Source organism: Vipera berus (assembly GCF_964194415.1).
Source record: "Vipera berus genome assembly, chromosome: 5".
NCBI lineage: Eukaryota > Metazoa > Chordata > Lepidosauria > Squamata > Viperidae > Vipera > Vipera berus.
Window position 1 is genome coordinate 42,786,573 of NC_138207.1, and position 19,511 is coordinate 42,806,083.

Sequence of the window (19,511 nt, forward strand, 5' to 3'; positions counted from 1 at the left end):
CAATCTAGCCTACTCAGCACCCTTGGCTCACTTCAGGGCATTATAGGATCCCAGATTTCATAAAATTTCATTCATTGAGAGAAATTAGCCCTGTGATCAGAATGAGGTTGTATATATTTCTTCACTGTCCCTTCTATGCAAGTTCCATGCTATTGTGTCTCTACTATCCTTTAGTAGAGATTTGATTTAATTTAATTTAATAATTTGATTTCTATACCGCCCTTCTCCCGAAGGACTCAGGGCGGTGAACAGGGCAATACACAATAAAAATCAGATACAAAAATTAAAAAACCATTAAAAACCAATTAAACATCATGCCCTTAAAATCAATACATATTAAGTTAAAAACTAATTTTAAAAACCCAACCCCATCCCGTCAGACCAGGCCAGCTTGTTCGAAAAAGAATGTTTTAAGAGATCATGTTTTCCGTGAGGGAACATGGCATATTTTCTGTTCCCAGACCAGAAGCCTGAGATTATGAAAAGAATGCCATGTTTTTATCAGCAGCTATTGCCATAACAAAGCTCAAATCTTGTAATGCTGTCACTAAGAAGTTTTTATACTTGTCTTTATTTTATTAAATTTTTCCTAGTCTCTTTTTTTTTTGCAAATTTAAACTGGCACGTCCATTTGGTGATTTTATCGCTCTTACTGTATTTTGAGCATGCTTCTATGCACAGGTTGTTTTAATTGTAGTTAATTTGCTGGTCACTGGTTATAAATAAAATTTCAATTTCAGTAAGAACATGTAATCACCAGGATTTCAAGGAAAACTATGCCCTTCTATTCTTTCAAAGTTTTTTGGACTTTTTTAAAAATGAAAATGTTTAAGTTGGTGCTGGAGAGTAATAAAACCACATATTTGATAAATGAAAAACATTCTTCATTTGGCAGCATTTTGTTGTAACTTATATGGAATGTTATCTAATGTTGTATGTTTGCTGGATGATGTTTATCATAATTCTTATTCCCAGGTTATTTTTACTTTTGAATATTCAGATACTATTTAAAATATTTTTTTAAAAAATATGACAAATGCCATATAGTTGTTTAGAAACTTCTATCATTGCAAAATTTCTAGAAGCAGGAGGTGATATAGGGAATGAAATACTGAATGGTTCAAATTTAGTTTCCTTTCTGAATAACAAGAATATCTTGCTGGGCAGATGATTTCCAAGTTATCTTTCCAAGTTAACTCCATTGGTGTCACTCACTCGGTCACAATGGTGGCTTTCCATATTTATAACTTACAGCTGAAAGAGGTGTATCTCAATATTGCATGTACAACAATTTCCAATAATTTACTCAAGTTTAGAAGATTCAGTATCACAATCAGAAACAGGAAGCTCTAATAGGAAAAATAAAAATTGGTATAGATACACCTGCATGCTATCTAAAGTGTCTATGATGTAAACATTAGCCACTTTGCACAAGACTATACATTCAGTGCAGAGATGCAAAAGGAATGACAACAAGCCAAATCCCATTTAATAATTTGAATATAATTTGATTACATTAGTGAATAAAAATTAATTGAAATGAAAACAGATTTTATCCTTGTGTAAAATGTAACCTGTAGCTACATATGTATTTTTGAATTATGCAGTTAAGAAACTTGTGCAGAAGGCTTCTCCAGTACCTTGGTTCATTAACTCTGCTCTCTTGACAAACGAACTATAGAAGAGAACGGTTGGTTGGCTGCTTCTGCACAAAGCAGATTGAAGAATGAGAAAGTGAAAAGAAGGAACTCAGAGTTTGTTCTTGAGACAGTGCTGGAGGGCCTCTCCCATGGCTTGGAGGACTCTGTCAACGTTGGGTTTAGTGGAGTTATAGCCCATGAGTCCAATGCGAAAAATCTGATGATAAAAAAACATTTAAGTAAGTGTTTTGTGACTGTCTGGAAAACTCCAGCCAACTCTTCCCTTGATTTTACCTGTACACTGGAATCATATTTATAATTTTTACTCTATATGTATAATAATTTCTGTCGTACTAAATTCAGGTACCAACATGCTGTTTCATACAGGCTACAGATTATTAGATACTTTATTATTTGATAATCTTTGAGACTCTTAAATCACAGAAGTGGTTTGAGGTAACATGCTTTAAGATTCTTCATTGTTTATAGAGAAAATCAACATCAGAAAGATTGCTACATTAAAGAACATGCCGGTTTTTCACAGACAAGATGAACTTACAGCCTTTGCCTTACCAGTAATGTTAAATCTTTGTGCTATATAATTTGTAATTAATAGTTCAATCTGTTTAATACAACCTTTACAAAGCATTCTTCAGGAACCAGGCAACCACATCTGATTCACTATTTTCTCTCCATGACCCTGTATTTACCTTGCCTGCTAAAGGACCCAGGCCTCCAGACACCTCAATCTCATGATTTTTCATAATATATTCAGTTATTTCCTTCCAGTCATATCCCTCGGGCACAAAGATAGTGTTGACTGTTGGAAGTCTTGCATCCTTAGAAAAGAAAGAAAGCAAAACAGCCATTCAGGTGGTTTGGGTATTTGAATAATACTTTATCTCCAGAATTTGAAAGAAATTGTATCAATAGTATTAAAAGGAAATTTATTCTTTAGTTCTGGCTTTGTGTCTATCCCTCATGCTCACTTTTGAGAAGCCTCTTAGCAAAAGTAACCAATTATATATTAATGAATGGGTAAATTCAGAAATTTACGGGACGCGGTGGCTCAGTGGGTTAGGACGCTGAGCTTGTCGATCAGATGGTTGGCAGTTTGGCGGGTCGAATACCGAGTGCCGCGTAACAGAGTGAGCGCCTGTTACTCGTCCCAGCTTCTGCCAACACGTAAAAATGCAAGTAGGAAAATAGGGACCACTACGGTGGGAAGGTAACAGCATTCTGTGCGCCTTTGGCGTCTAGTCATGCCGGCCACATGACCACGGAAATGTCCTTGGACAAGTGCTGGCTCTTCAGCTTTGAAACGGAGATGAGCACCGGCCCCTAGAGTTGGAAACGGCTAGCACACATGTGCGGGGGAACCTTTACCTTTTAAATTCAGAAAATAGCATGCATATGAGTCCTTTGGGAATAGGGCGGTATATAAATTCAATTAATAAATAAATAATAAATACACTTTTGGATCAGGTTTTGCCACCATACAAAATATTATTTTCAAGTTATGAAAGTGGAATAAGTATTCATAGCTCCAGTATGATCTCTTTCCTCTGGCTCAAAGTCTGGAAAAATGTAGGGTTTTTTTTCTAGTCTACTATGTAAACAAGTACGGCTAGAAACTATTCGAGGCAAGGATTTAATTCTGATTCCCATTATTGATTTTGTCTTTGTAGCAATCATTTTATTACCTACTTTGCTCAGTTATCTAAATTTACCCTAAACAGTCTTCCCCATATAAAACTTAATGAGTAATTACTTTGATCCATATTCTACATTTGTGATTAATTTCATTCTTACTGGTTCTTTCACAAAGGGTTTGAGACCTAACTTCTGCAGTCCTGCACAGAGATAGAGGCTGTTTTCTTTATGAAGCTTCCAGGATGTCTCTAGTCCCTGTGTAGAAAATGAAAATATTTATTTCCCTATATACAAAAAATAAAGTAAAAAAACCTGAACATATGCATTTTGTTGTTCAGTTAAGTTTCTAGTCTTAAGGATGTGATGGATATAATTTTGCCTGGATTGTCTCCCAGCAATTTCTCCTGAGTTTTTACGTTATAAGCGATCATTGATAGTTCTAGCCACTTTGTCTTCTATTGGCTCTTATTTAACCACCTTAAATTTTTCCCCAGCCTTAGGAACTTGCCTTCATGATTCATTCTTTTGCCTATGTCCAGAATATTTAAGTTTTAACTGTATTACTGGTGACAATCTGAATTTATTTCATCTAGCATTGATTGCAGAAATTCTTTATGCAGCCTGTGCTACCAGAATTCAAAGATACCATTTTGTTTCACGGCCGCATGTTGTGACTGGGAAAACAGTAGCCTTGCTAACAGATTTGTATGTAAAAAATGCAAGCAGCTCTGGTCAAATTCTGTAAGTGAAGTATAGGTAATACAGCCTCTATGGTACAAAGTTAAGCACAACATCTTTCTGTATATTTGAATACATAATATTTATGTACTATTGTTTACAGACTCAAAATACCCATTCAGTAAGTACTTAGTAAAAACTTGGCAGAAATAACAGCTTCCAAACATTTGCAACATTTCCACCCCTGCCCTGATGAACCTAATGTTCACAAAAGAGGTAGATTCTATTTTGGCAATGCTTTGCCTAATATAACTCAGTGCTGCACTGCAAGGACTTTGTTTTGCCACATTCAGCTATATAGCCTCTGGGTGCCAGTTCAAGATTTCTAGAGTCACTGCAGTTCAACCCAGGGTAGGGATGTGAACTGGTATCATCTGCATTTTGATACCTCATCCTGAACCAATTGATAACCTATCCCAGCAGTTTCATATAGATATTAAATAATATCAAGGAGCTGACCAAACCCTGAGGAATCCCACACTGGAAATCCCAAGGGGCTTGATCACTGTGCCTTCTATGACCACCAGCTTGAACTGCCCGCTTAAATGGGATTAAGTATGTTGCAGATGTGTACACCAATTTATGTGTGTGTATAAAATAGTAAAATTTTCTTTTTTAAAAAAATGCTATTTCCAATATTATAGAGTGCCTGCAGCAACTGACCTTTTCTGCAAAAATTGCCAAAGCTTCTCGCAAGCAGAAGAATGTGCTGATAGGTGCAGTATGATGATACCTGTAAAAAATGGCATATAATACATCTAGCAGCTTATACAGAAACAAATGAAGAGATTCCAGCTATAATCTTTTCTGTTGCCAGTTTCAATTTTAAAACAAGACCAGGAATGAAAGTAGAACAATCTTAAGTCAAATATATAAAGTCATAGTTAAATGGATATTTCCTTGTTTGTTGGTGATTTTTTTTCATTATTTATATTCTGCCTCCTTCAGAATCTTGAGATCATGCACATGACACTCTTCCTTCAGCTTTTCCCACAGCAATTGGCCTCTGAGGCAGGTTAGGTTGTTTAATAAAATTCATCTAAAGAGCTTTCATAGCCAAAGGAAGACTCCAAGAATCATAATTTAAGAATTAAAAATTTAAAGCTGAGTCATGCGACTTGCACATTTTCAAGGCAAAACAAGGGAGACTGCTTTGGAAATGCAAAGAAAGGCAGGACTGAGAGATCAAAGCTTTTGATTATTTAGCTCTACAAAATCATTTCCTGCATTCTCACAGATATACAGGTAGTCCTTGATTTGCAACCACAGTTGAGCACAAAATTTCTGTTAAGCTAAGATATTTGTTAAGTGTGTTTTGCCCCATTTTACAGTCTTTCTTGCATCAGTTAAGTGAATCACTGCAGCTGATAAGTTAGTAACCTAGTTAAGTGAATCTGGCTTCTCCATTGACTTTGTCAGAAAATCACAAAAGGTAATCACATGAGCTTGGGACACAGCAGCATTCATAAATATAAACCAGTTGCCAAGCATCTGAATTTTGATCATATGATCATGGGAACGCTGCAAAGGTCATGTGAAAAACGGTCATAAGTTACTTTTTTCAGTGCCGTTGCAACTTTGAACAGTCACTAAACAAATTGTTGTAAGTCAAGGACTACCTGTAATCAAAATGCTGGTATTGTTTAACATTTTCTCATTTGGCAACATAACAGATGAGTTCCCAGACCAGTTCCAGGAAACAAGAAAGCCATTTTCTCAAGAGCAAAGTAGAAGAGCTGTATAAATGCTCACTTTCTTGGATTACCATCGCAGCCCCAGTATGTAGATAGCTCTTCCACATCCAGGTAAAAGGAAGTTGGTTTTGTTTTCCTAGTATGAATCTTCTTTCTGGCATGATGAAAATTTTTGATTAGCACTTCAGGAAATCCACCCTCAAAGTGGAGCCATTGTCTATCATTTATTTATTTTTAAATGGTTCATAGTATATGGTCTGTACTGAGTGCCGTGGTGGCCTAGTGGTGAAGATGCTTGCCTTCCACTTGGAAAGTTGAGAGTTCAATCCTAGGTAGCAGAATATGTTTCTCATATAGAGCACAAAGAAAAAAAATCGTCTGTGAACACCCCATGGGGTCAGGAAAGGTATCGGCCAGGAAATGCTCAGCTTCATCCAGTTACCCCTAAGGGATTACAGGATTGTAAAAGAGTTTTTAGTAAATGCTCTTGCTATGTTCAGTACTTAATATATGTCTGAAAGTTGCATTTCAAACGGGGGGAGGGGCAGTGGGGGAGAAAGTTGTAAAATTTGGACCAGAAAGTTTCCTGAGAAAATGCAGTAATTGTACCACAGCTAGCAATTTACCATAATACAGTGTATTTCCAGTTCTTAACATTCATATCATGCATGAGAGCCAGTTTGGTCTAGTGTTTAAATCACCAGGCTAAAAACCAGGAGATTATGAGTTCAAGTCCTGCCTTAGTCATGAAAGCCGGCTGGGTGACTTTGGGCCAGTCGCTGTTTCTCAGCCCAACCCTCCTCCCAGGATTGTTGTTGTGGGGAAAGTAGAAGGAGAAAGGTGTGCTGGATGTATTTGTAAAAATAAGAAAGGTGGGATACAAATAAATTTTTGGGTAGGTCCTTGGTACTGCTGCTAATTCAGGAAGCAAAAAGCTGTATGAATATTTTAAAATGAATATACCTTGCTCTGCATCTATATTATATAATAATAATAATAATAATAATAATAATAATAATAATAATAATAATAATAATAATAATAATAATAATAATAATAATAATTTAATTTCTATACCGCCCTTATCTCGAAGGACTCAGGGCGGTGTACAGGGCAATACAATAAAATACAACATACAAAAGTTAAAAAAAATTAAATATTACAGCCCAATTCAATACATTAATACAATAACATTAAAATACCCCTAAACCCATCATACCAGGCTGGCTTGTTCAAATAAATATGTTTTTAGGTCACGTCGGAAGGAGCGAAGGTCGGGAGCCATCCGGAGCTCCACTGGTAAACGGTTCCAAAGGTCTGGCGCGCCCACAGAGAACGCCCTCCCCCTGGGGGCCGCCAGTCGACACTCTTTGACCGACGGCACCCTAAGGAGGCCCTCTCTGTGGGAGTGAACTGGACGAAGGGAAGTTGATGCCGGCCACAGGTGCTCCCGTAAGTAACCCGGACCCATGCCATTTAGTATATACTTGTATGCATTCTGAGTTTGGACAATACATTTTCCAAGGATGGTTTGAAGCATAGTATTATTATTCAGTGGAAACCACCTTACAGGTTTAAGTCAAAAATTGTAAACCTGCCTGCAACTGCTAAAATGTGCGACAGTTTTGGAAATAGTATCTATGCAATCAAATAGAATGTTCCTACTATACCTCCTGAGATTTTCAGATAGAATGTTTGCTTAAGGTTTACAAAAAGGCATGATGTTTGGACTCTTTGAGATTTAGATACTAAGACCAGTGGATTTGCCATTGCCACCTTCCTGCAGCTATGCGACTCAAGGTCTCCTGGTTTCTACCCTGATGCCTTAAACCAGGGGTCCCCAACCACTGGTTGCAGCCCACTATTGGGCCATGGCCTACTTGGAATTGGGCCACGTAAGTGGTTGGCTGGAATGCGTGCGCACACATAAGCAACTCAACTTGGGGGGGGCAGGCCAGCGGGCACTTGCATGTGTGTTCTGGCCTGCTCCTTGCGCAAGGGCTGCATGTGTGTGCTGGCCCAGTTACCCTCTTTCCCCCAGCCAGGCCACCAGGCCCCAAAGGTTGGGGGGCGCTGTCTTAAGCCACTATCCCAAACTAGCTCTTTTTTCACAATAGGTTCTGTGTCACCACGTTGCAATAAGATACTCTGTTGTAGCATCATGCCTGTAGAATAGGTTGGACGTACTGCTGTGGAAGCTGCTGATTATCTTTTATTTTTGTATAAAGCTCTGAGGAAGTTTTCTCTAGCTATCTACATGATGCTGCCTTCCAGATATGTTCAGTTCTGGCAATTGTGTTTCTAATATATCTTTGTGCTCAGAAATAAATATGTTCTTATTTCTCTTACTCGGTGTATGTCTTGTCCCAGAAAAATAGAGTACTTGAAAATCATAATTTCATAGACAAATTTCCTTACCTGGCTCTGTTGCTGAAAGAAATGGGAGAAGCACCAGGTGGTGCACTTAAAACTTTCTGGGAGCCAGAATACAGAATGTCAATTCCTGTGCATTTAATAAGAAAATTTGTTAGGAGCTTCTTCATTTGAATCACTGTTATAAATGCAGGAAATAAATTTATCATTAAAAAAAACTTGGGTTTTTGCTTTCTACTTTCTTCTGTCTCTACCAGCATTTTGTGAGACAGTAGCTAATTTTAGAATTCAACTTGAAATTGATTTGTTGGAATGCAGTGTTCATTTTATATACAGTATTATGTGGCATGCATTACTGCACAAACCGGTTTAGCTATCAACATCTTTCCCACAAATGCCAAGGTCTAGGAGCAATTTAAAAAAGAATATAATCCTCCAGACTCTTTAGGAGGGGCCCTTATTGGTTCATGTAATTCTTTTTTCATCAACCTGATAACCCTGTAATATTGTCAGTTGCCATTTCTATGAATCAACTAGCATGGTCTTTAACCATCTGTTTCCTTCATTCCCAGTGAACTAACCTCTTTGAGTTACCTAAACATTAGCTTCAGATTTAGTTAGTTTTAGATTTACTTATCACTCTCTGCAAGGTATGCCTGAGGAGAATCTGTATTTTGGTCCAAGGGCAACATTTTGTTAGATTTATATCCTGCCTAAGAGTTCAAGGGGACTTATGGTGGGATATCTCTTCATTTGATCCCTTGGAAACAAATTGGTAGGAGGCAGTGGTGGGATTCAGCCAGTTTGCACCACTTCAGCAGAACTGGTAGCTAATTTTTTGTTGCCCAGGCCCAGAATGGACTTCCGGAAGCGGCATCCACACAGAGAACCAGTTGTTCACATATTTGAATCCCACTACTGGTAGGAGGGGGATTGACTGGCCAGAAGTTATTCAATAACTAATGGTAGACATGTCTCTGGATCTTCCTTGTTTTAGTCCAATACTTTAATAACTACATATCAGTGGCTGCAGGAAAGTGCCTTATGGACTACATGGTAACAGTGAGACTTCCTCATGAAGTGGGCATCTTTCTCATGAAAGGGGGTTATTTGCCTTATTAGGCAGTGGCTCCCCAATTAGGAGCAGAGGACTGGTTAGGAAATGGAAGAGCTTTGGAAACAGTTTAGGGATCTTCAGGGATTTTTCATATACTATGGCTATAATTTAAAGTAGAATTGTCTCCTGTAATATTGCTTTTGAAATTCTTTCTGCTATTGTTACTCTGCAATTAAAAGAGTTCATGCCCAAAGTATATTCTGAGCAAATTCACACTTCTAGTATGAAATTTCACTAAAAAGCGTTGATCAAATAATTCTGAAGTAAAATTCAGTTCTACATTGGGAAAAAGAACAAACCAGAAATTAATGCTATAGAATAAGAACAAATGTTCATGCTACAAGGACAGATTGCTGTATCTTGCTCACCTTGCTGGTCCATAAGTATTGGAGTGCCACCTAATGATGCCACAGCATCTACCAGTAGCAAGCAATTATATCTAAAACAATGAAAGAATGTATCAGGGATCAACTATTTTTCTAGAAAGTGATCAATATCGTATGATTTTACATGGATGTTGCAGGTTTCAGTTTTAAAAATTGAATTGTTTTCAATGTTTTTAAAAATGAAAGTTTGAAAACTCATATCTGGTAGATGTGGCAGAATTTCAGCCATTTTAATTGAAAAAAATTAAAACATTAATTTTTAAATATTTGGATTGATAGTAGCCAGCTGGTGATGCTGTAGGAGCCATATTGGTGATCTACAAGTAACTATCACTGACTTTTAAATAAAGATTGGTAGAATCTAAATTATATATTTAACAGATTTCCTTTGGATGTGCTTTGTAGTTAAATGTTGGAAAGCTGTTAACTCTTGTCTCATGAGCAATGTTGGCTGGGGGGAGGGGTTGACTGAAAATTACTTTCCCAGGATTATTTTATTACTCATAGAAGAAAAGGCACAAGACTTCCATATTCTTCCTTTATACAACTGAGCAACTTTGAGAAGTATACTTCTAATTGAACAGTTGCATTTTGTAACAAAAAATAAATGGAGGAGAAAAATGAAGCATTCTCCGAATCTATCTTTCCTGCTTGTTTGTTGTAGATTTTGTAGCTAAAAGTAAAACTCTTCTTATTTCTAAGTACTTGAGATGATCTTGTAAAAGTGATATTTTGTCCATTTGTCATTTTGTTTACCTACATGTTTGGTAATGAAATCTCTTTAAGAAAAAAACCAACCTCAGAGAGAACCAAGTACCCCCAAACCCCTGTATTTTATCATTATGCTTCTCAAATAACAGTTACTCTTCATTAATCATATTGATGCACTATATATACAGTAAGGACATTTTAAATGTCAGATGTGCCCATACAAGCCACCTTTCCTCCTTAGACCACTTCACTGAAATTCAATAGCAACATAAATTATCATTGTCCAGTTTTTATGACCAACAGTTTTAGAAGCTGAATTTTAAAAAGCTAGTCATAAAAAAATCTGATCATGATCTCATTTGGTGTATGGTTGCATTATCTTTTCTGCACATTAATATATGCACTGAGTGTTGTGTGTATTATTGTTTCTTTGGCTCATCTTTTTTTATTACTACAATTTTGCTATTTTAGTCTCTAACATGTAAGCTACCTTGAAGTAGCCTACAAAGTAGCCTGCTAAGCTTGTAAGCCGCCCTGAGTCTTCGGAGAAGGGCGGGATATAAATGGAATTTAAATAAATAAATAAATAAATAAATAAATAAATAAATAAAATAAAATAAAATAAACCAATCAATATGTGTCACTATTATACTCCCCTGCAGTCTAATTTGTAATATGATTTTTGTTTTTATTTTATTGTCAAAGCCAAGCATTTAGCTGAAATACTTTTGTATTGAATGACAAACATATGCCATAGATTTTCAGTAATTCCCAGATCCATCTTCAGCTATAGGTAGCAGCCCTATGATTTTAGTTCTAAAAACAATGGTGTTGTCTTTCCTTCCTTCACTAACCTGTGACAGAGATCTCCCAGGCCATCCAGTGGCTGAACTACTCCAGTGGATGATTCTCCATGTGTGATGAAAAATAAAAAGGGAGCGTGCTGCATCAAGCCCTAAGTGGCACATCAAGAGAAAAAGAAAAAAAAATCATGCAAAGAAAAAACAAGTCAATAGCATGTTTCTAGTAAGTAGGAAGATGAATTTCTATGGGTTGTCCCTGGTACATCCAAATATACTTTTGGTACTTCCCCACAACTCACCCTTTCTATTTCTTCTAAAGTAAAATATTCTCCAGGAGCCTTTACCAATTGATGTACTTCAGCTCCTATAGGGAGTAAATAATATGTTTCTTAAGCATAATAATAATAATACAGAATTAAAAGCAAAGGAAGAAGCAGCTCTTAAAGCTTCAGAAAAATAATGCTCAGAAAAAAAATAAAGCATGTGTTTCATATCACATAACAAAGTATTGACAATCCCTTCATTTCATGGGAATTCACTTTATTATAAACTGAAATAAAAGAAATTGTCTCCTTAATATCCCTTTAGAAATTCCAAGTTAACGAGGTTGGATTTTCTTAAGTAAAAATCCTTTTCTTAAACAGTGAGCTTCAGATGTGCATGCTAATGTGACAAATGAACACAAAATATTTCTCTGCAAACCTTGCAAACTTGTGCTACAGTGATTTCGACTAGCCAGATTGTATTACTGGTTCAATCTATTAATTGTGTGATTCAGCCTTTGAGGTTAAGGATTGGGATTGGATTAGCATTCCTGAGTAACAAGAAGACTATAGTCACTTCACATTTCAGTAGGAGAGTGCAACCAACTATTTTAGAGTCACTGTTTGCTATGAGTCATATATTAACTTGAATACTTTGGACCTGTCAAAGTCCATCTAGATTCCATGGGACCTTCCAACATATGCTATCATTAAACATGGGTTTGGGGGGGGGGAATTAATTATTAAAATGTCTCACTGATTATTTAAAAAGCAAAAGGACTTTTTTTCTAAACTAAGAAAAGGCAACGAGTCTTACAGTAATGTTATTCCATCAGGAATTTTAACCCAATTCAAGTTCTTACTCATAAAGGCTGAACCACACAATTAGAGGATTGAATCAGTAACGCAGTTTTTCAAAAATAGACTATTATTTCATTTTGATTCAGAGTTAAGTAAACTGATCAGCAGCAGTTCTCCAGAATTTTAGACAGGAATATATCTCAATTGGAATTTCACAATGATACTTTTTGGAAGCAAAGTACATGTGCAGCTACTATATCATTGAAAGGTAATAGTTTGGTTTGCTCACTTTATCAGATATATGGTGATAACCTAAATTTTATTACTTTTATATATGAATATCATAAAATAATTGCATTAAATCAATGCCCTCCATTTAACATGATGGTCACATTTACAAATGCAAGTCAGATATGACTAATATATAAACAGTATGGATTTTATAAAGAGCAGACTATGTTTGATCAGACATTACTAACTTCCGATGAAAAGTTAATTTTAAAAAATGTACAATTTCTTATTAAATCTCAAAATGGAAGATGAACAAGTAAAAGACACAATGATAGTATGGGCAAAGAATTTTGGATATAATATAGACTTAGAGAAGTGGCAAAGTTTATGGGAAAGAAACTATAAATTGACAATGTCAGTTTCATATAAAGAAAACTTATATAAAATATTCTATAGATGGCACTTGCCACCAACAAGATTAGCAAACAATGTTTAAAAATATGTCAGAGAAATGTTGGAAATGTAAACACAAACCAGGTACTTATTATCATAGGTGGTGGACATGTGTTAAAGCAAGGAGATATTGGACAATAATCCACACTTGGTTAGAAAAAATGTTAGAGAAACACATAGACTATAAATCTGATTTTTTTACTAGGTATAATGTCAGAAAAACGTGATAAGCAAAGTACATATTTGATTCTGCATGTGATAACAGCGGGAAGAATTATATTTGCACAATATTGGAAGAAATACCACCAGAAGAAGAAATAATCCAAAAAATGCTAGACTGTGCAGAAATGGACAGACATACTTTAAGGTTGAAAGAAAAAGAAGAAACAGAATATTTTCAAACTTGGGACCTATTTTATCAATGGTTAGAGAAAAGATTTAGGGATTAGGAACTTAATTTGTATTAGTGAATAAGATATTCAGATGACACATTTTTTGTTGAATGATTATTATTGAATTCTGTTAAAAAATAAAGATTAAAAAATAAAATAATTGCATTAATGGATTTTAACAAATGGTATCACTGATCAAGATCCTGGCATGGAATAGGGGAGGGATTTAACTGTTTGCCCTCTGCTATGATGCTAGTTCAGATTATTACATTTGTGGATCTGCATCAGAAGAAATGATTCAGTTCAAGGTAATGGAAGTTTTTCTTGAAGCTGCTGGCATTGGCTATGGATTTGGACCTCCACAAGGACAATATGATTCAAGCCTATCTTTTGCATCAACATACTGGTTTGTTTGTGTTCTGGACTTTTTAAATAGCTCATTTAAGTTGTTCATGCAGCTGGTAACTACAAGAATGGCCTCTTGGACAATTTGACCTTTACCCTGCCAAATCCAGATTATTCCAAAGGAAGAACTAGGACCTAGTTAGGTTAATACATGACAAGAAAACCATGTAATAATATACCTATTACTGGTATTATGAAGTTATTAAAATTCTCATTCTTTGTACTTTTGGAAAGTGTTATGGCTTATCCAAGTGTAATGTAAATTATATTTCATTACACTTGGATAATTTTGTGAGATTTGTTTTTGTTTTATATACATATGATTTACAGTATTGCTGTTTGTGCTTCATGTGTGCCACCCTATAATCTTTAATCCCAGCTTTTCCCAACTATAAAGCAGATGTAGCCCAGTGTATCTACAAGACAAAGCTGAGGAAAACTGTTTTAGTCTATGGATTTTTGTGCTACAATAAATCTCTTATTAATTATTCTGACATTGTTTGGGTCCATACATATGTAGTAAGCCATGATTTGTTTTAACCATGGTTTACTGAATAAATTATTATCCAGGCATGTCAAACTCGTGACATCACGTGACATCGAGCGACATATTGTGACCTTTTCCACATTGCCGGCAATGGGGTGGGTGCGGTTTCGGCATGACACATCTGGCCCACGGGCCAGAGGTTTAGCATGCCTGACCTAGTCCCATTAAAATAATCATAAAATAAAAAATAAAATAAATGATTTTAACAAATTAATAAAATAATGAATAAATTATAACATAATTAATCATGCCTTTTAATGAAGAAATGCTTAGCTTCATGCATATCTTTTATGTGTCCCTCAAAATGATTTATATGGGACAAATGCAGCAACAACTTGTTGGGTGTAGTGAGATAGTAAAAACAAAAATTGACATCATGGTACACATCAGAGACACAGAAGGGTTTTTATAGGAAGGCTGTGACTAGAAGTATGCTCAAAGTCAAAGGGGATTTAAGATTAAATTGCTATAATGGTTGTTCTGTAAAATGCAGCCAGTTGGCATTTCAGTGAGAGTAAATGACATGGTTCAGTAGAAAAAGGAAAAGAAATGTCAGTTTGCATCTAGCAGTAAAGAAACTGTCTATTGAAAATATAACAAGAGGCTCCCAAGTTCATACCAAGTCTGCTTGCGATGTCAGTTGCTCGTTCTCCCCAAAATCCATTCACAGCTACTAAGACTTTGTCTCCCTGTTCCACCAAATTCAGGAAGGCAGCTTCCATTGCACAGTGGCCTGTGCCACTGATAGCCAGTGTGAGAGGATTCTGTGTCTGGAATATATACTGGATTCCCACCTTGATATCATCCATTATCTGAGAAAAAGAAGAAGTAATAAGCTTTTCCCCCTCAGGGATAGTTTAATGTATTTACATCTGAGAGTAACATGTATAGGAGGAACTAACTAATATTGTTCTATCAACTAAAAGTTATTTGTTTTAAACATACTTTGTTTTAAGAAAAAATTCAATAGCTAGAAGAAACTGAACTGTGGTCAAAATGTCTCTGAAATTAATAATTCTTCATCAGCTTTCTCCATTCTAATGCTGTGTGAATCTGGGGAAAATTGAACCAATACAGCCTATTTTCTCTCTAAGATTTATATGACCTCCCATTTTAAAACACAACTCTAGATGGCTTACAACAGTTATATTGTGTTTCCTAGGAATTTTGGTAAAAGTTATATTTTCTCCCCTTCCACCTATTTCCTGACAGAACAGATAGTTTTTATGTACAGCTGCTTTAAAACCTAAAATATTCCCTTAAGGTTAGGGCTTGTGCTCCTATGTAGCTGCAATGAAAGTGACATGAGCAATGATGCAAACATGATTAAGTCATGTTTTATTGATACAGGTTTTTGTAATTTTTATGATCATTGATCAGATCAGACACAGTACAGAACAAAGAGGTTGAAAGAATTCTGAAATTGTGCTGATCAATTTCTCCAGTCTTGGGCCATCCAGCAACTAGGTTCCAGGATGAGGCCAGAAAAAATGAGGCTAGAAAAGCTGAGGTACAATATAATGATGCAACCAGATGTTAAGTTTTATTCTTCACTCTTTATTTCTTTTCATCAAATAGCCTACTGGTTGTTCTCTTTTTATAATAAGCAGTAATTCTGTTTTACCATGAGGGGTAAATGACAAATGTTAGAATTCAATCAAAGTTGCAATTATGGTATGGAAAAAGGTGTCTGATGATTTAGGATTACATGGGTTTTCAGGACACATCAATACGAAACATATCACCAACAACGCGTGATCCATAAAGTCTCATATCCAGATTATCTGAGAGATTATAGGTTTCTAACCTGAACTGTACATGCTTGCTATTAGGTCTGAGAGCACTGCCTTGAACAAGCTAACCCTTTCCAGGCAACAGAACTGAAAGGGTTTGTTTTTTCCCCACTGACATATGGAAGAATGAAGATCTCAACAGCGATTGTTGAATCGATTTAAAGAGTTGTTTTTCCTGAAGATTTATAAACTGTTACTCAGAATATCAAAATTAAACAAAAGCATATGGGAGTGTTCTCAATAGAGCTCTGAAAAATTAAATAACAAAAATTTCATTTTAAAAACTCCAGCTTTTCATTTGCCATTAGTTGGTTTTTGGTTTTAGGCTTAATCAATACTATAAATAAAATGGAATTAAGAGCATACGAGCTTTATTAGATTAAAAACCAATTTAATAGTAAATAAATAAACATCTGTCAGTGTGGTATCTCAAGGATACAAAGCAGGGAGTGGAAATTGATGGAGGATTCCTGCTGATCTTAGAAGAAGTTGGAAGTGCAATCCTTACCTGAATCAACTCTTTGTGTAGATGTCCTATGAGTTGTCGGCTATTTGCAGATAAGACACGTGGAGAAGAATTGGAAGGCCCGGGTCCTAGTAATAATCTGTTTGGGACAGATAGTGGCTGTAGTAGAGATGCAGGGGGAGACATCCAATGTCTTTGAGAAGACATGGTACAGAATCTCTGAGTCACAACAACCGGCAGCCGAACACGACACAAACCTATTGCCTGCTGCACTAGGAAAAAACTGCCCATCGCTGACCTTAAATGGGTTGTCAGAGTCAAGCAAAATAAACAAATCTTAGATAAATGTTGCAGCACTCCCCTTTTTATAGTCTTCTGAAAAATCTTCCAGTACTTCACTATTGAGTCTCTTTTGATCTGTCAGTGTTCTTCAGATTCCTGTTAATATATATAGTAAATAGTTAAGAAACAGCAACAAACTGACAACCTGCTTCTTGCCCTTCTGTTTTCTCCAGCCAGCTCTGTTTAGGCTTCTCTGGCCTGAGAATTCTGCACCTGTTAAGAGCTGGAAAGTTAAATATCATGCAAACATATTTCTGCTTCTGATATTTTTTGTGGTTCTTTGGGTAACATAGCAAAGCACTTATTTGTCTACCCTACTTAGATATTGCTTCCTTCACAGTCTGTGAAAGATACAACTCCTGGATCATTCTGCTGTTTCTGACTATGGTTTAAATCCCTGAACCCAAAATAAAACCTATGGAATGTTTAATATTTTTTTTCCTTTTGGCATCCCTTAAGGGAATCTTCTGTTAATAGTTTGCCAGAAGCAGAAATTCAGGTTTAATAAAAGATTAATAAATAGCTTTCCTGGTTTGCTTTTTCTGGCCTCAGAAGGACTAGCCTAAGTCATTTTTTTCCTTGAGATAAAACAGAAAATGTTGCATATGTAGTCCTCGATTTACAACCATAGTTGACCCTGGCAATCTTAAATCAGAGGTGTCAAACTCGCAATGTCACGTGACATGTTGTGACATTTCGTGACTTTTTTGCCATTGCCAGCAATGGGGTGGGCGGGTTTCTCTATGATGCATCCGGCCCACGGGCTCGCAGTTTGACACCCATCTTAAGTCATGACTGTTACAAATTAGATTATTATGTGACTGGACCCAATTTTATGACCTTTTTGTGATGGTTGTTAAGTGAGCCCATTGTTTGCTATGTGCTGGAAACTGGAAGTAAACACCAGTTTCTGGCAATACCTTCCTAAATTGTGGTCACATTGAGCTAGGGGTTATTCCTGATGGCCTCTTTCAACTCTTTAATTCTATGTTATCATCTTCCACCAAGGACACTGTGTGGATAGACATACAGTAATTGGAATGGGATAACTCATTATGGCCAACTCACTGAGATCGACTCAACCTGTCCATCTTGCCATGGCCAACTCGCCCTGGTTGACTTGGTGCAGCTATCTCATCATGGGACAACTCGTAGTGGCCAACACATTGCAGGACAACTCGCTGCAGACAATTCACACAGGATAATTCAAGAGAAGGACAAGTGAACAAGTGAACTTCTGGTGCTGCATATGTTTATATTTAGCTTTGCTATGGCTAATGCGTTTTCTAATGCATTTAACTTACTAGTTCAGAGGTCTTCAAACTCGGCCCTTTTATGACTCATGGACTTCAACTCCCAGAATTTCTCAGCCAGGCATGCTGGCTGAGGAATTCTGGGAGTTGAAGTCCATGAGTCATAAAAGGGCCGAGTTTGAAGACCCCTGTACTAGTTCTCCAGGGTTGGTTGGCAAGTGGGTAGCCATATAAATAAAATGTTGTTTGTATAAAATGTGAGTTACACTATTTCTGGTCATTCAGACACATAGTACTTCAGGATGAAATATTACAAGTCAGGAAATCACTTGGGTTGTTCTATTTTTCATATTCTTTGTTATCACATTTACAGTACTAGAAAGCAAGAAGGGTAAGTTTTGTCCAGGTTAGATACTGATTCAGGAATTTGTCGTCTTCTATGCCATTGTCTCATTTTTTTGTCATAGCAGCTGGAGTTGTTGATTACATTTCATTTATTCAGTGGCTGAGGAAAGGGAAAGAGAACTAGGAACCTCCCCTGCTTCTTTGATTTGTAATTACAAATTGTGTTTACTCACTTGAGTTTTTGTATTTTTCATTCATTACATGTTTCCCAAACCAATTAATTAGCTTGTTTTGCTGTTACATCTAGATTTGTCCATTTTGACAGCATTATTTTTGTTCCACAATCTTCTTTCCTAGTATAGTATGGTAAAACAACTCTTGAGGGCATCTTTCTCTCAAGCAGAATCAGGTCTCCTTCTGCTCTAGGTGCAAATTTTCCATTCAAATAAACTAGCTAGACACATATAAGAGTCATAGACACTTTACTACCTAGTTGAAATTTCAAGTATGGAATCAGCTAAAAGTGAAAGAAAGGGAGGAGTAAGGATAATAAAAAATGGAAAAGTCAAAATCCTGGGCCACATATTTCTAATTCAAGGGTGTCAAACTCAATTTCATTGAGGGCCGCATCAGCATTGCGGTTGCCCTCAGGGGGCCGGGTGGGTGTGGCCGGGGTGGGTGTGGCCTACTGGGTGGGCGTGGCTAGAGTGGGTATGGCCTACTGGGTGGGCGTGGCCAGCTCTACATCGTTGGCGTCAAGGGTGCCTATGGGGGCCTGGGCAGGAGTGGGACAGATCTGGGGGTCTCTGGCAGGAGGAGGGTCTCTGGGCCAGGGCCAAGGCAGTGGGGGCCGTTCCCTCACTGTTTCCAGGGTGGCTTCGCGGGCCGCATGAAACCACTTCGCGGGCCGGATCTGGCCCCCGGGCCTTGTGTTTGACATGTCTGTTCTAATTCATCTATAGAAGCTAGACAAGATAAGGTAAACCAGGAGTTTAGCATAATGGAAAATTCCAAAGTAAGAATTTGTTGGGCTGGAAGTTAGTTTTGATTAGATGGCTAGATTGATGGCTAGATTAGTCAAAATTCTCTGGGTTTTTTTTACACA

At 36.7% G+C, this 19,511-nt stretch overlaps 2 protein-coding genes across 2 annotated transcripts in view; one reads left to right on the forward strand and one right to left on the reverse strand.

Moving 5' to 3' along the window:
- ARMC8 (armadillo repeat containing 8) overlaps nt 1–14,150 on the forward strand; it is an 84,882-nt gene extending 70,732 nt beyond the window's left edge. The window contains exons 24-25 of the transcript XR_014026550.1: nt 11,176–11,338; nt 13,069–14,150. The gene's annotated coding sequence lies outside the window, so the exon portion shown is untranslated. The remainder of the gene's footprint in view (nt 1–11,175; nt 11,339–13,068) is intronic.
- Nucleotides 1,616–16,757, reverse strand: AGXT (alanine--glyoxylate aminotransferase; the record flags this gene model as incomplete). Its single annotated transcript, XM_081328552.1, has 11 exons — nt 1,616–1,857; nt 2,351–2,479; nt 3,453–3,548; nt 4,695–4,764; nt 5,784–5,879; nt 8,144–8,228; nt 9,584–9,654; nt 11,167–11,267; nt 11,415–11,479; nt 14,827–15,019; nt 16,509–16,757. The coding sequence occupies 11 exons, from the start codon at nt 16,755–16,757 to the stop codon at nt 1,750–1,752; spliced, it is 1,263 nt and encodes a 420-aa protein (XP_081184678.1). The 3' UTR covers nt 1,616–1,749.
- Nucleotides 16,758–19,511: the final 2,754 nt, after the last annotated feature.